General features: G+C 44.3%; 1 protein-coding gene across 1 annotated transcript in view; it reads left to right on the top strand.

The window, feature by feature from the left end:
- LOC126281741 (uncharacterized) overlaps nucleotides 1–18168 on the top strand; it is a 500256-nt gene that overhangs the window by 455243 nt on the left and 26845 nt on the right. The window contains exons 7-8 of the mRNA XM_049980928.1: nucleotides 5360–5666; nucleotides 11890–12015. Of these exons, the coding sequence (XP_049836885.1) occupies nucleotides 5360–5666; nucleotides 11890–12015 (433 nt within the window). The remainder of the gene's footprint in view (nucleotides 1–5359; nucleotides 5667–11889; nucleotides 12016–18168) is intronic.

Here is an 18168-nt window from a genome sequence, read left to right as displayed (position 1 = left end):
ACACACACACACACACACACACACACACACACATCTGCCCAAGGGAGGGCTTGAAGCTACGGCGGGAGCGGCCACGCAATCCACGATGACATGGCGCATTAGATTGCGCTGTCATTCCGCGTGGCTGTGAAGAAAAGAGGCAGATCCATGATTCAGGATAAAAACACATCACGAAAGAAAAGAGGCCAAGGTATTGCCTTTAAAGGACTATTGTGACATCTGTTGTGCAATGTGTGCAAATACATTCACCCAGTTTACATGCATTTCCAAAACTGGATTTCGTAAGCCAATGTCCCAGTCCCGCTTTTGGTTGGTCAGGTAAACACTTCGAAATCGATTGTGGAAATCTGCTTTTATAAAGCTGTTTTCCAGTTCCACAATCGATTTTTGTGCCTATGTAACCATCTCAGAAAATCTAGTTATTTTTATGTTTCTGCATATCCACTGAACAGCAGCTGTCAGTCCATAGTCGGCAGCTAGCAGGCACCGTTGCAAGAGTGTACTGTCAGTTGGCAGCTGGCAACTGGCAGGAAGCATGGCAACAGTTTAGCCACAGCTGACAACTTCAACTACTACTTGGACACTATATCGTGGCAGTCAGCATCGACTGTAAGCAAATTACGGAAACAAACAAACAGACTCTCTTATTTCTGTGTAAGAAGACAAAGTATTTCACAGAAAATAAGACTTTTTCCTGAAAGGAAACAATCCTGGCAGAGGAGGTTTACCTTTTACAAGGTGGCACGTGAAAAGCCCTCATTTTGTTTATGCTCACAGCTAGTTGCCACAATATAGTGTCAGAGTAATACCAAGTAATTGTAACAGAAGTATAGGCACACCATATTTTTAACTGAGAGGACGGAATATATTATAAAGAAAAGAAATTAGCTTTAGAGATCATTTTAATTTTTGTAACAAAAATATCTATGCCAACAGAATTCAATTAATAATTATTTTGTAAATGATAGAAGACAGAAACAAAATTCCTACAGAGTTATAGTTCAGGTAAGCTCACTGAGCATCTATGAAGAAAAATGCTTTCTTCTTTACTATAGATGAAGCTGTAGGAATAATAATGGAATCCTAATGTGATGGGTGAGGGTGCTTCTGCTGGCACAATTTTGAAAAGTTGGCTTCAATTCTTGACAACAGGAGACGGATGTCTGGTTCTGCGTCTAGACAGCTTCGGTATTTAGTTTTGTGGGCAGCATAGATCGAGAATCTAGATTAACACATGTATATTGTGGCAAACGAAGAAGTACTGATTGCCTTTTCAACAAGGGGGTAGTATTTCTTGTTATCTAAATGGGTCTGTGGCAATTTCTATAAACAACTCATATTAATTTGATGATAGAATGTTCGGCTTTTTGGATACAGTGAATGGGTTGACCACCCATTTGTATTTCTGCAGCTTCTCATCTTCAGCTGATGGGAAATAATGCTCCAAAAATGACATCGAGCTTCGGAGATGTTCCAGGATTTGATGAAACAAATTCATCCCACCAATGTTTTGTTTTTCAAAAACTCCTTGAGGAGAGGAAAACACTCGACCTCCCCCTCCTTGACACTCTCTGCCCAAAAATTGATTTTCCTCTTGAATGCTCTATGTCAATAGCAGTGACCTTTGTTTCACTTTGCCCTTGGAGTGAAATATTTATTTTATTCATTTTGGAGAAAATATCTGATAAATAGGAAGGTATACGCTGCCAATTTTCGTCATTAATAAGGTCAGCTAATTTGGTGTTGTGCTCCAAAAGGAAAGCTAAGACTTCGTACAACCGAGACAGTGCATTCCCACGTGAGAGCCACCTCACTTCTGTGTGAAGAAGCAGGGAACGATGAAGGCTTCCCATATCTTCACACAGTATTGTGAAAAGTCTTGACTTCAATGGCCTTGATTTTATGTAGTTAATGATTTGAATGGATTCGTCTAAAACTTTATTGACTGAAACAGGCATTTGTTTCAGAGCTAAAGTGAATCTGTGGAGAGCACTATGACTACTGCTGCAATTCTTGGCGTTTTCTTTTAGTTTCGTTATTGCTTCGACAGTAGAACCCGTGATAGCTATTGCACCATTTGTGCACACATCTATGCAATTAGACCATGAAACTTCATTAGTCCTTAAAAAAGTCATCCAATAGACGAAATATTTCAGTACCTGTTGTGTGGGCAGGTAGTGGTCTGCACAATAAGAGGTCCTCCTCTAAACATCCAGAATATTCATAACAGACTAAAGCCAATAAAATCACTAATCCTTCAACATCTGTGGATTCATCTATCTGCAGAGAAAATGAATTGTGTTGGATGTGAGAAACAAGAGCGTCTTTCACATCATTTGACATGTCAACAATGCGTCTCTTGACAGTATTGTTTGATAATGGCACCGAAAATACAAGCTTTACTGAATTTTCGTCTAGCATGCAAAAAACAATAACATTAACACACCGTTTTATGAGATTTTCTGCAATGGTATGAGCTTTGCCTGTTTTTGCCACTCGATAACTAACCAAGAAAGAAGCTTTAAATGAATTTTCATTAATTGTTTGCAATGCTGAGAAGCAGCTCGTTCAGCACTCTTCCTTTTGAAAAAATCTATGTCTTTAGCCTGGAAATCTGGGTGAGTACCTTCAAAATGACGGCGCAATTTAATTGGAACCATTGAACTCTCCGGAAGGACTCACGCACAAATTACACACTGAGCTTTACCCTCCTTTGCTCCATAAAGCCCATTTCTAAATAGCTTTTGATGTACTTACACTTTTTGGCTATTCCACTTCTACAGGATATCGCAACCAATGGAGTACTTGCAGCATTTTCACATAATAAATCCGGATTTGAAGCTTCTTGTGATTGTTCTTCCTTTGGCCGTCCGCCCTCGTCATTCATTTCAACTGGAAACTTCCTTTGTTGGGAAGGTGATGGAGAAACTAAATCCTTCTTCAATGATTCTGACTTGAGCTGCCAATCCATGTTAGAAGTAATAAACTGGTCAAAAATCGACTTATGAAATAGGTAGTGCACTGAAAAAGCAAGTTTAACATTTGATGATGCCTGGGGCCCCATACGGACCAGCGAGCGCTGCGATTGGTTGACAGAGCTTGCTCTGCACATGCGTAAAAGGTTTCAGCGGATCTAGAGCTGTGAGCCGGCGCACAAACGACCCCCGTATTGTTGCGAAACAGTTGATCAGAGAAGCCACATTCTCTGGCACTAAACTGTGTATGCGTTCTCACTTAGGAACTGCAAAGGCTACTTGGGAAGACAACCTGAAGTAAAAGTACACATTTTTCACACGAAAAAAATAGTGATGAATTTAATTTTCACATTTTTATTCAATAATTTTACAAAATTTGGTGAAAGGTGGCCGTGGATCCCCTAGAAAGAGCCAGCGGACCCTTAAGTGGTCTGCGGAACACTCGTTGGGAAGCCCTGGTCTACAGAGACCTTACAATGAACAAAAATGCAGTGAGACGGTGAGCAAGGTGTCTGCCGTCATTGCAACAAGGTCACGTGAACCTGTATGAGCCCTTGTGTGCTGGCCAGTCGCACACAGCTGTGACTCCTGCAGTGCTGGAACTTGCAGACACTCTCATTTGAGGTGATAGATGAACATCTTGCTGCTCAATTGGATGTCTCTGTTGCTAGTGTTGACACACTCGTCCACCTTTAGGGGTATACAAAGGTGTGTGTGCCTGCTAGGCCTAACAGAAGATCATAAAAAGCAACGAAGAACCATCTGTGTGGAATTGCCTCCATGTTATGAGGTTGATCATAATTTTTTTTTCTTGATCATCACCACAGGCAATGAAACAAGAGGTTCATCACTTTGAACCGGAAACAAAATTGTAATCCATGAACTGATGCCACACCATCTCTATTCTGAAGAAAAAGTTCAGACACGCACCTTCATGAAGACAGCCTTCGGGGACTCTGAAGGTGTTATTCTGTTTCGTGTTCTCCCTCGTGGTGCGACAGTCAACTCTGAAGTGTAGGACTTCAGCAAGTTTGTCACCACAAAAATGCAAATGAACTTCTCATTCTCTGCGACAATGCAAGACTTCACGTAAGTCTGCACATGTGAGAGGAGCTCACAAATTGTCAATAGACTGTTCTTCCTCATCCACGTTACAGCTCGGATCTTAAACTTTCCGACTTCTATCTGTTTGGCCCAACAAAGGATGCACTCCGGAAGCAGTACATAGATGATGGGGAGCTTATTGATGCAGGGTGATGTTGTCTCTGATGTCGACGAGCAGAGTGATACCATGTGGCGATGCAGGCCCTCCCAGTAATGTATCATAAAGCAGTTGCCTTGAAAGGAAGGTATGTTAAAAAATAGAGTTTTGCAGCTAAAAGAGTGGGGGATAAAATGGTGTATTGTAATCTTGAATAAAACCAACCTGCTTTCAGAAAAAAGTGTTGTATTACTTATTGAATTCCCTTCCAACTAGCCATCTCTAAACTGCAACACATAAACCAACAATTAATAAATTATTTAGCAAATGTCATATCTACATCAAAACAAAAAAGAGGATTTTCTGTTCAATATGATAAGTTGTTATTCCTTGTAATTTTCTTTTTTGTCACAAAATTTCTGTCCCCAATTTGTTCTAAAATGTTGCATTTGCTTTTATGTGTATCATTAAATAGATAGTCTTATTCAGCTTAGTTCATGACTTTTGTGAATATTTATTGTTGTTTACACTTTCATTAATACGTAAGACACTATGCTGCAGACAGTAACAAAAACTGGCATACCAAATACCAAGTACACAGATGTTACATTCATGAGTCACTAAATATTTCCTATTACAATTATTTTCCAATGTAAAATGCATTTCATAAATGTCACATTACTTTTGTTGGCATAATTTATCACTTTTATTACTTTAAGGAGAAAATTTTAATAAAACACAACAAACACACTATCATTATGACTCTGGTGAAATCAATACCAATATACTCCCATTTGTAAGAAAATATTCTGCTTAACAAATTACAAAACATAATTTTAAACACAGCCAGCTAATTAAACATAATTACCAAAAATTTTAATTATAAAGAAAATATGGCACAAATGCTAGTCTTTTCTTAATTAAATCTCCAAGACCCGTATTCTCAAAAAAAAAAAAAAAAAAACAATGAATTATTCAAATTTTCATGTTTTAAAAGCATCAAGTAGCTGTACTCATGTAGTTTTAATACAGATGACTTGTTAGGAACATGTTGCAAAAATCAGACTTGGTGGATCATGTACTTCACTAAGATAAATGTGATAATTTCCAAGTTCATTACAAAACTGCACAAGTATCTGGGGATGACAATAGGTGACGATGTTAATTACTATCCTGCCTGCAGCTCATCATCAGCCATCTCAATGTCAGCGAGTGGCAATCGGTGGGGGAAGGGGCGGCCGCGGAGTGGTGACAGGCGAAGCCTGATGCTGGATTCATCGGCATCACCACCACACGATGCACGGCGCACCGTTAGTGAGGGTCATGCAGCGAGCGACGGAGTACCGAGTGATGCCACTGAAGTTGATGATGACTGGTCACGTGGCAGTGCCGATGCAGATGGTGACGCTGACCAGGATGATGCTGATGGCGAGTTGGAGTTAGATGGTGATGGCAGCCGTGCAGAGGATGTTACAGAGCTTGACCGCAAGGTTTGTGTGACATTGATAGTCGTGAAGTCCCTAGCAGCTTCCTAATTATGAACTTCACAAATTGAACAGCAGTTTTTCATTTTAAACATGCAAAACTGGACAGCCATGTGAGATGATGTCAACAGTGTATTTAAATTCTTAATGCAATTCATTTGTTAATAGGCTGTAGTTTGACTTAAGTCCGTCCAGTATAATGTGAGCTATTCTTGAGTTTTGCAAACCCAAAAGAGAACTTGTATTAGAAACCTCTACACAAATGGTAAAGTCCACATGTCAATGAGGGCAAGAGAGTGCTTACTAGTGTCAAATTTGCAAAAAGTTGTTCACGCTGGACAACCACTTTTTCATTTAATCATCATATTAGTTGTTACTCTTGCAGCCTCTATGTCTCCAAGTTCTGTGATTTATCTTTTATAGTCAGACACAGTTAAAAGTAAAATAGCATGTCCTCACATATTTTTGTGTAAATTATGCAGAAGTGGTTTGAAAATCTTGACCTTTTTCAAAACATCACATTTGTTTTACTTTGCCCTATGAATGTAAACACAAAATTTAGTGCAATCTCTTGAAATTTAATGGAATGCCAGTGACCCATGTTGGTTGGGCCTTTTTGTGAAAATTTTAAGACTTGGAGGTGCCACAACTGAGTGTGTATGTGAGGTGTGGCTATAAAATAACAGGACAACTGTTGCAAAAAATTTTATTTCAATACCATGCATATTTAGTTATTGTTACCGCCAATGTGCTCCCCTCCTCTATCCCTACAACACTCCATGCAAATTTTCCACTTATGGAAACGGTGCTGCAAGTCTTTGTCTGTGAGCTCCCTGATGACACATGCCACTTTTCCTTTCACTGCTTCAGTGGAGTGAAATCTTGTTCCTTTTAACATAGATTTGACCTTGGGGAATAAATAAAAATTACAGGGTGCTAGGTCAGGTGAATAAAATGGGTGGTCTAACAGTGGGATGCTGTACTGCAAAAACCAAGATTCCCCAAAAATTAGGACCATTTTCAGTGGCATTCAAAGTGTGAATAAAAACACTTTCATGAGCTTATTTCTGTTCAGTCATGATGATTTTCAGGACCAAATTCACACACTCTTTTTCTCATGTTAAACTAGTTACGCAAAATTTGCCATACATATTCTTTATCAATTCCTAAAGTTATTCCAATCAATCTTCATGTCATTTTGTTTTTATTGACTCTGTAGTCTTTGCTGAAGTTTCTTAAATTTTTGTTTGTTAGTTGCATTGCTGTTCTATATATTTCTTCTAAAATTTCTCTAGTTTTCTCTTGTCTCACTGACTTTTCACCCACTCCTCTCTTGTTAATCTTTTTAATTAATCATTTAGCTTTCTATATTGTTATTCTAATACAATTATCATTTCTTTTGAGCACTCATTTTATCCAATATATTGTGTGTACCTATTGATGACTTAAGTGCTTCTGTTATTCAGTGAGTGGTCTTTACTTCTAAGATTATTTACGTTCTGTCAGAACTTTTCTTACTATATTTGTATTGAGGAAGTCCAATATTTTCTTTCTTTACTGCTCCAACGATTCTTCTAAAACTTCCAGAATTGTTTTTTTAATTGAATTTGATTCTTCTGATTGATTGACACACTCTGCCGAATTTTCCAATGTTTCTCAATGATATGAGATTAGGTCATTGACCCTTCAGTAGTGAATTTTACTATAGTCTATTTCCTTATCAGTTGCCTTCTTTTTCTATGGACACAGCTGGAAAATGAGCTGCCATTATTTTGAGAGGTAATCCATTAGCTTTTGTAAATTGCTTTTAGTATGAAACTTTATAATTTCTCTCCTTTTATGGGGCAAGCCACATTAGATGCGCAGAGGACACAAACACTTGTGGACTGCAGAGGCACTGGCAGTGATTTAGCATATTGTAAATTTTGTAATACCTCAGAATAGGTATTTGGTGTTGTGATGGCAAAATAGTTGTTAAAGCAAACAAAGCATGCAATATCTACACCATTAGACTAGATCTAACCAGACCTATTCTCCAGAAGAAGTGACAATGTGATCATACAGTAGTGCATCTTGCAAGGGAACTTAGAAAGAAGTCAAGGCGCTGAGGAGATCAAAGTAATCAAAGATGGAAAAATCTTGCCCCTGAGCTATTTTTATTTTTATGCAACAGGGAAAGTTTCCAGTGAATTTGTAAAAGTGAAGTGATCCATATAGTTTCCGGATCAAAGAAGTATTCCCATTCCATCATTCCATTAAGTGCTTGTCCAGCATTCCATCAAGTTCTTTAATTGTAGACTGCGAGATTGGAATGTCAACAGGCACAATGAAAACACACTTACAAATTAGCTTTTGGCCACAGCCTTCTTCAGAAAAGGAAATGCACATACACATCCTTCACATAAGCAAACACACTTCATGCAAACATGACTGCTATTTCCGGCAGCTTGGACTGGAATGCCCTTTCTTGTCCACATGGCCAAAATTAATGTGCAAGTGTCTTTTCGTTGTGGCTATTTGCAACTCAACGTTTCATCTTTACTATGAGTAGCAATCCATCTTTTCTGACTGTTGTTGCGGTCTTCAGTCCTGGGACTGGTTTGATGCAGCTCTCCATGCTTCCCTATCCTGTGCAAGCCTCTTCATCTCCCAGTACCTACTGCAACCTACATCCTTTTGAATCTGCTTAGTGTATTCATCTCTTGGTCTCTCTCTACGATTTTTACCCTCCACGCTGCCCTCCAATGCTAAATTTGTGATCCCTTGATGCCTCAGAACATGTCCTACCAACCGATCCCTTCTTCTCGTCAAGTTGTACCACAAACTTCTCTTCTCCCCAATCCTATTCAGCACCTCCTCCCTCCTCATTAGTTATGTGATCTACCCATCTAATCTTCTTCTGTAGCACCACATTCCGAAAACTTCTATTCTCTTCTTATCCAAACTATTTGTCATCCATGTTTCACTTCCATACATGGCTACACTCCATACGAATACTTTCAGAAATGACTTCCTGACACTTAAATCTATACTCGATGTTAACAAATTTCTCTTCTTCAGAAAGGCTTTCCTTGCCATTGCCAGTCTACATTTTATATCCTCTCTACTTCGACCATTGTCAGTTATTTTACTTCCTAAATAGCAAAACTCCTTTACTACTTTAAGTGTCTCATTTCCTAATCTAATTCCATCAGCATCACCCGACTTAATTCGACTACATTCCATTATCCTCGTTTTGCTTTTGTTGATGTTCATCTTATATCCTCCTTTCAAGACACTGTCCATTCCGTTCAACTGCTCTTCCAAGTCCTTTGCTGTCTCTGACAGAATTACAATGTCATCGGCGAACCTCAAAGTTTTTATTTCTACTCCATGGATTTTAATATCTACTCCAAATTTTTCTTTTGTTTCCTTTACTGCTTGTTCAATATACAGATTGAATAACATCAGGGAGAGGCTATAACCATGTCTTACTCCCTTCCCAACAACTGCTTCCCTTTCATGTCCCTTGACTCTTATAACTGCCATCTGATTTTTGTACAAATTGTAAATAGCCTTTCACTCCCTGTATTTTACCCCTGCCACCTTTAGAATTTGAAAGAGAGTATTCCAGTCAACATTGTCAAAAGCTTTCTCTAAGTCTACAAATGCTAGAAATGTAGGTTTGCCTTTCCTTTATCTTTCTTCTAAGATAACTCGTAAGGTCAGTGTTGCCTCACGTGTTCCAGTATTTCTACGGAATCCAAACTGATCTTCCCCAAGGTCGGCTTCTACTAGTTTTTCCATTCGTCTGTAAACAATTCGTGTTAGTATTTTGCAGCTGTGGCTTATTAAACTGATTGTTTGGTAATTTTCACATCTGTCAACACCTGCTTTCTTTGGGATTGGAATTATTATATTCTTCTTGACGTCTGAGGGTATTTCACCTGTTTCATATATCTTGCTCACCAGATGGTAGAGTTTTGTCATGACTGGCTCTCCCAAGGCCGTCAGTAGTTCTAATGGAATGTTGTCTACTCCAGGGGCCTTGTTTCGACTCAGGTCTTTCAGTGCTCTGTTAAACTCTTCACGGAGTATCATATCTCCCATTTCATCTTCATCTACATCCTCTTCCATTTCCATAATATTGTCCTCAAGTACATCGCCCTTGTATAGACCCTCTATATACTCCTTCCACCTTTCTGCTTTCCCGTCTTTGCTTAGAACCGGGTTTCCATCTGAGCTCTTGATGTTCATACAAGTGGTTCTCTTATCTCCAAAGGTCTCTTTAATTTTCCTGTAGGCAGTATCTATCTTACCCCTAGTGAGATAAGCCTCTACATCCTTACATTTGTCCTCGAGCCATCCCTGCTTAGCCATTTTGCACTTCCTGTCGATCTTATTTTTGACACGTTTGTATTCCTTTTTGCCTGCTTCATTTACTGCAATTTTATATTTTCTCCTTTCATCAATTAAATTCAATATTTCTTCTGTTATCCAAGGATTTCTACTAGCCCTCGTCTTTTTACCTACTTGATCCTCCGCTGCCTTCACTACTTGATCCTTCAGAGCTACCCATTTGTCTTCTACTGTATTTCTTTCCCCCATTCCTGTCAATTGTTCCCTTATGCTCTCCCTGAAGCTCTGTACAACCTCTTGTTCTTTCAGTTTATCCAGATCCCATCTGCTTAAATTCCCACCTTTTTGCAGTTTCTTCAGTTTTAATCTACAGGTCATAGCCAATAGATTGTGGTCAGAGTCCACATCTGCCCCTGGAAATTTCTTACAATTTAAAACCTGGTTCCTAAATCTCCGTCTTACCATTATATAATCTATCTGATACCTTTTAGTATCTCCAGGGTTCTGCCATCTATACAACATTCTTTCATGGTTCTTAATCTAAGTGTTAGCTATGATTAATTTGTGCTCTGTGCAAAATTCTACCAGGAGGCTTCCTCTTTCATTTCTCTCCCCCAATCCATATTCACCTACTACATTTCCTTCTCTCCCTTTTCCTACTACCGAATTCCAGTCAATCATCCAGACTGTTGCCCTTGCAACTACTGAAAAGGCTGCTGCCCCTCTTCAGGAACCACACGTTTGTCTGGCCTCTCAACAGATACCCCTCCGTTGTGGTTGCACCTACGGTATGGCTATCTGTATCGCCGAGGCACGCAAGCCTCCGCACCAATGGCAAGGTCAATGGTTCATGGAGGGGAGGCTTTTCTGACTAACTGAAAGGAATTTCTATATTGTTTAGAACTACTTGTGAAAGGAATTCGTGCAGATGCAAATTAATGAGTTATTGACACGCTGTGATAAATCCTCAAAATTTAGTAATGTTGAGCTGGAGTTGTATTTTATTCACCCTGTTGTAAATAGCTCGGAAAATTTAATGAATGAAATAGTTTCCATTAAATTTCATGCTCTGAAGTTCAGAAACAATAACTGAAAATTTTCTGCATGCAATGGGTAGGTGCAGTGCAAAAGTATGAAAAATATGTTATTAATATATAAGGAAAATGACAACAGCCCTACAGTTGATCCCTGATGGATGCCTAATGTGATGTGTCTCCTTTCATATTCCGTTCATTATGCACTGCAGATCACTCTGATCTCAGAGGTGAAATATCTGCCCTCTTACACATTACAGGTGGAACCTCTCATTGATGAGTTTGGGTGACCTGCTGTGCCCAAACCTGTCCCTCCCTAGTAGTGCTGAAAGTGAGGATAGTGTTGTCACTTTTATATGTGTTTGCCAGCAGTGCTATAATTTTGCCTGCTGAATTTAAACATTGGCCAGCAATTCTTTCTTGATGTATTAAAATTACGTAGTATCAAACAGTGGAAACTCCAGGTAGGAATATCAACAATGTAGGAAAAGATGGATTGCTACTTACCATAAAGAAGACATGTCAAGTTGCAGAAAGGCACATTGATAGTGTCTTAGAAGTTGTGCTTGTCTGCAACTTGACACGTTTTCTTTACGGTAAGTAGCAAAATTTCTTTACGGTAACTAGCAAAATTTCTTTACGGTAAGTAGCAATCTGTGCTTTCCCACATTGTTAAAATTATATAGTAGGAACTTTTGCTCTCTACAAAAGTTAGATGCCTAAAAGGCTACAAAATCAAAAATTTAAACAAAGATGATGATTACAGTGACTAATGTCATTAGCTCTTTACTTCAACTTTTTTCCATACCATTGAAATAATTCCTTGTTAGACGGCACAACATGTCTTTGTGTTTCAGGTACAGCAAGCAACACGCCTAGCACAACGTCAGTGTCACTGTCCATCTGGCAGGTGCCCGAAGCTCAAGGTCAGAAAGGTCGGGGAGGGAAAATACAATATTGCTGGCAGGAATGTCTTTGTGCGGGTGAGCAAGAATTTTTTGTCTTTGTCTTTCTATGTGCTTCACAAAAAGCAGGGAGAGATAGAGATAGAGAGAGAGAGAGAGAGAGAGAGAGAGAGATAGAGAGAGAGAGAGAGAGAGTGGGATGGTCTTTGATCAGTTACAAATAAATATTATCTACACCATTGCCTCATCTATTCAATAATACTATGCATTCTTCTACAAGTTCTACAGGGGTGGGACCACCTATAATGTCCATTAATAGTGCTTTGCAAAAAAGTATAAGGCAAGAGTAATAATATGAGCATCTTAGAGTGCTTTGAGTAATTGTCATCTACTAACACTGTGAAGTACAGATAAACCTTGGATTCTGTCTTCTGTTCCTTCTCACTGGCTTCTCTGTGCTTGCCACATATTTCTGTTTTCCTGCAGTACTCTGTACTTTCTTTTGATAATATTTTGTTCCTCTGTATAAGTTTCATTCTACTGCAGCAAGACATAAAAAGTTGTATCTACACTAGTAAGAAAGTTTCCACAGAATGTAAATAATTTAGGCATAAAGGAGACCACACACTGAATAGCAGAAGGGTTGAGTCATTGACAGGCATGGACACACACACACACACACACACACACACACACACACACAGTGTGCTGATCAAACAATTCTGGCATTACATTTTCGGCAGTTGGGGTGGGGTGGGTGGGGTTTATGTCGGGCTGGGAGATGGGTAGAGGGAAAGTAAGAAGGGTCAGAGGCAAACAGAAGGGGCTGGCTTGGAGGGAGGCAGTATGTCTGCTGGCTAGGAATGTGGCAGGAAGGGGTGGCAGCCACACGGGTTGGGTTTGTGATGCAAAGGAACGAGAATCTGTGGGGTGGGGTGCAATGTGAAGATGATGTGAAGCTGTGGATTGAGAGGGGGTGAAAGGACAGAGGAAGGGGAGAGAGGGATCGAGATGGTCCAGGTTGTGAAGCAGCCAATGGCTGTGACCATTCATTCATGCTTTCACAGGTGGCCCTGCCTGTAATTGGGTAAAATAAGCCTGTGCCAGGGCTGAAGTAGGAAGTGCTGGATGGGTGGATTGAGCAGGTCTTGCACCTAAGTCTTCCAAGGGATATGATCCCTGTGGCATGGGGCTGGGAATGGCATAGAAGTGGACCACGATGACTTGTAGCTTGGGTGGGCATTATAATAAAAGTGGTGGCAAAGACACGGTTCAATTTTTCCAGTCCAGGCTGATATTACATGTCGAGCAGGGTGCTCCTTTGTAGCTATTTTTGGGTGTGGTGGAAGGAATAGTGATGCACGAGAATATGGCACGGGAAATCTGTTCGCAGACTATGTTGGGGAGGGGGGTGGTAGTAGGGGGGTGGGTGGGAAGTCTCTCTTTGAAGACTTGTGAGACCTTCAGCACGTTGGGCAAGGAAGTTCTCATCACTGCATTCACATCCATATGTGGCCAGTCTCAGTGGGAGAGATTCTGTGGTGTGGAAACATTGACAGCTGTTGAAATGTGGGTGCTTTGGGATTAGTGCTTTTAATGCAGACATACATGTGGATAGAGCCATCAGAGAAGTGGACGCCAACGTTCAGGAAGGTGGTACATTGAGTTGTTGTTGTTGGGATGTTTAAGGGGGACTAAACAGCTAAGGTCATCAGTCCCCCATTCCAAAAAACCGGCGAAACAAAATTTACGGAACAGGTAAAACCCCAAGGGGGGAGGAGACGCCCCTCCCCCCAGTCACTGAAAGAACACCAATGTGTCAGCGAACACTAGAGACAAGAAGAGTACAGACGAACACTGGACAGAAAGAAACGGAAGAAAATAAGAGGGTCGGAGACTGGTTGACTGACCATGGGTACAAAAATTGGGAAAGAGTCAACCATCCGAATACACACATTAAAATCTGCAACCAATGAGACACTCGAGGACAAGATACACAGAAAGGGAAAGGGACAGGTCCCCCCTAAATGGAACCATAAAAAGGACTACCACGGATAAAATTTAAAACGTCGTCAGCCATGGAGGCATCGTCGCATAAAACCAAAGGCAACGTGCCCGGGAGATTAAAAGTCTGCCGGAGGATGCGCAGGCAGGGACACTCCAACAAAATGTGGGCGACCGTCAACCGGGACCCACACTGACACAGGGGGGGATCCTCCTGACGCAAAAGATGTCCGTGCGTCAGGTAGGTATGGCCGATGCGGAGCCGACACAGGACGACAGAGTCCCTGCGAGAAGCCCGCAGGGAGGACTGCCACACATCAGTCGTCTCCTTGACAGCCCGCAGTTTATTCGGAGAAGTCAGGCTACGCCACTCGTCACGCCACATCTGAAGCACCTTACGGCGCAACGCCAGCTGCAAATCACGAGCCGGGAGGCCGATCGCCAAAGTGGGGGCGTCGACCGCCCCTTTGGCCAGCCTGTCGACACGTTCATTCCCCGGGATGCCAACGTGACCTGGCGTCCAAACAAAGACCACCGAACGACCAGAGCGGGTAATGGCAAAAACAGACTCCTGAATAAAGGATACCAGAGGACAAGAGGTATAGCAGCGGTCGATAGCCTGGAGGCTGCTCAGGGAGTCACTGCAGATGACGATGGACGTACCTGAGCAGGAACGCATATGCTCAAGAGCTCGCAATATGGCCACCAGCTCTGCAGTAAAAATACTGCAGCCAGCCGGCAAGGAGCGCTGTTCAACATGGGCAGCGTGAGCAAAAGCGTAGGCAGGACGACCATCCACCAGGGAACCATCAGTGTAGACAGGCTCACAGCCTGAAAACGAGGCGACGAGCGCAAGAAAACGGTGACGGAGGGCCACATGCGGAACCGAGTCCTTGGGTTCCCGTGCCAAGTCCAGGCGGACGGACGGACGGGTCATACACCAGGGAGGCGTGGGTGCACAGGCCCGGAAGGGCGGCAGAAGAGGGAACGACCCCAGTTCCGACAGCAGGGACTGGACACGGACAGCAATGGAAAGCCCAGACCTAGGTCGCCGGTCGGGCAGAGGGAGGACCCTGGCAGGGAAAAGCAGGCGATGATTGGGATGGCCCGGTGAGCAATGCACATGGACAGCATAGTCGGCGAGCAGTCGGTGGCGGCGAATCCGCAGCGGGGGAACCCCGGCCTCCACCAGCAGACTATCCACGGGGCTCGTACGGAAAGCACCAGTTGCAAGCCGAACCCCACAGTGGTGTATGGGGTCCAACAACGTCAACACTGAGGGCGATGCAGACCCATAGGCCAGGCTCCCATAATCAAGCCTGGACTGCACAAGGGCTCTGTACAATCGCAACAGCGTGCTGCGATCTGCACCCCAAGACGCATGGCTCAGGCAGCGGAGGGCGTTGAGGTGCTGCCAGCACTTTTGCTTCAGCTGAGTAATATGAGGAACCCATGTGAGCCGGGCATCAAAGACGAGTCCTAAGAAGCGGCTAGTGTCCACCACTTCAAGTAGGTGACCGTCGAGGTAAAGTTCCGGATGAGGGTGGACCGTCCGACGCCTGCAGAAGTGCATAACTCGAGTCTTGGCCGCAGAGAACTGAAATCCATGAGTCAGAGCCCATGATGCCGCCTTGCGAACGGCTGCTTGCAGCCTGCGTTCGGCGACTCCCGTAGTCGTTGAGCTAAATGAGATGCAGAAGTCGTCGGCATACAAAGAAGGAGACACCGACGACCCCACAGCTGCAGCCAGACCATTAATGGCCACTAGAAATAAGGAAACGCTCAATACCGAGCCCTGCGGGACCCCATTTTCCTGTATATAAGATGAACTAGAGGCGGCACCGACTTGCACCCGGAAAGAGCGGCGCAATAAAAAGTTTTGAAGAAAAGCTGGAAGCTGACCACGAAGACCCCACTCGCGCAACGTAGCAAGGATGTGATGCCTCCATGTTGTGTCATATGCCTTCCGCAGATCAAAAAATACAGCAACGAGATGCTGACGGCGGGAAAAGGCCGTACGGATAGCAGATTCCAGCCGCACCAAATTGTCCGCAGCAGACCGGCCCTGACGGAAGCCACCCTGGGATGGAGCGAGGAGACCGCGCGACTCAAGGACCCAACACAAACGCCGCCCCACCATACGTTCGAGCAATTTGCACAAAACGTTGGTTAGTGTAATGGGGCGATAGCCGTCCACCGCCAGAGGGTCCGCACCGGGCTTCAAGATGGGAACGATAACACCCTCTCGCCATTGCGACGGGAACACGCCCTCGCTCCAAATGCGGTTAAAGATGGTGAGGATGTGTCTCTGGCAGTCCCTGGAGAGATGCTTCAGCATCTGCGCGTGGATGCAGTCCGGTCCTGGCGCTGTATCAGGGCAATTGGCGAGGGCAGCAAGGAATTCCCTCTCGCTGAAAGGAGCATTGTATTTTTCAGAACGACGTGTGTGGAACGATAACGGCGTCCGCTCGGCGCGCTCCTTTAGAGAGCGAAAGGCAGGAGGGTAAGTTGCAGTCGCAGAGCTCGTAGCAAAGTGCGTGGCAAGGTGGTCAGCAATGGTGGCGGCGTCCGTGCAGACAGCGCCATCCAGGGAGATTCCAGGGACACCCATAGGGGTCTGGTATCCATAAATCCGCCGGATGCGGGACCACACGAGCGACGGGGAGACACGGGAGCCCAAGGATGAAATGTACCTCTCCCAGCATTCCTGCTTACGCCGTGCAATAAGACGACGGGCCAAGGCACGGAGCTTCTTAAAGGCGATGAGGGTCTCCAGAGACGGGTGCCGCTTATGACGCTGGAGAGCCCGCCTACGGTCGCGAATAGCCTCAGCAATCTCCGGCGACCACCAGGGGACAGACTTCCTCCGAGGGAGTCCAGAAGAGCGAGGGATGGCAGTCTCGGCCGCAGAAATAATTGACGAGGTCAAGACACGGACCACCTCGTCAATGTCACCCTGTGGGAGAGAAGCAATGGTGGCAGCGGAAGTAAAAGCCGGCCAGTCAGCCCTGTTGAGAGCCCAGCGGGGCAGGCGACCAGGAGAATGACACTGGGGCAGTGACAAATAGATGGGAAAATGGTCACTACCACACAGGTCAGGATGCACTCTCCAGTGAAGGGATGGGAGAAGTCCGGGGCTGCAAAGAGAGAGATCGATGGCCGAGAACGAGCCATGGGCCACACTGAAATGCGTGGGAGCACCGGTGTTCAATAGGCTAAGGTCGAGCTGAGCCAACACATGCTCCACAGCGCGACCACGGTCATCGGAGACAGTCCCACCCCATAGAGGGTTGTGGGCATTGAAATCGCCCAGAAGCAGCAATGGCGGCGGGAGTTGAGCCAGCAGCGCAGCCAAGACATGTCGGGGGAGTTGCCCATACGGAGGAATGTAAACAGAGCAAACAGTAATAGCCGGCGAGAGCTCAATCCTGACAGCGACTGCCTCTAAAGGCGTCAGAAGGGGTACTGGTGAGCTACAGACAGAGTGGTGAACAAAGAGGCAAACTCCACCTGAAGCTCGTTGACAGTCAGCGCGGTTCTTATAGTATCCCCGATAACCGCGAAGGGCAGGGGTCCGCATTGCTGGAAACCAAGTTTCCTGAAGAGCAATGCACAGAACAGGGGAAACACTCAAAAGCATCCGGAGCTCAGGCAGGTGGCGGAAATAACCGCCGCAATTCCACTGGAGAATGGAAGCAGGAAGGGACTGGGAGGGCGTTAAGTCCACTAAGAGGCAGACGGCGCCGCAGAGTCAACGGCCGCCACCGAGCGAGAGTCAGCTGTGTCCATAGGAGACGTCCCCGAGGGTTCCGTGAGGGCGAGATCCGCGGCAGAGGCGAGGATCTCCACCGCATCCCCAGAGCCAGAGCTATTGACAGCAGGCGGTACTGAAACTGCCGGAGCGTCCTTCTTCTTGGACACGTTCCGGTCCTTCTTCTCGCGTCTGTCCTTTGGCTTAGAGGGCTGGGAGAGTTTCTCTGAAGGAGCGTCGGAGGCTGACGACGACGCAGAAGCCCTACGACCAGCAGGTGGATGAACCTTCAGCCACTGGCTGACATCCGGCGGGGTAGCAGAAGAAACGGAAGAAGGGAGGGCCCCGAGGGACCCCTTCCGCGAGAGAGGAGCCGGCAGAGACGACGCCGGCGGAGACGACGCCGGCAGAGAAGGGGGAGGGGGAGGGGGAGGGATCGAGCCCCCTGGTTTTGGAGCAGATGTCACTCCTGAAGC

This window comes from Schistocerca gregaria, chromosome 7, assembly GCF_023897955.1.
Source record: "Schistocerca gregaria isolate iqSchGreg1 chromosome 7, iqSchGreg1.2, whole genome shotgun sequence".
Taxonomy (NCBI): domain Eukaryota; kingdom Metazoa; phylum Arthropoda; class Insecta; order Orthoptera; family Acrididae; genus Schistocerca; species Schistocerca gregaria.
Note: the sequence above shows the minus strand (reverse complement) of the source record. Positions and strands in the feature narration are given on the sequence as shown.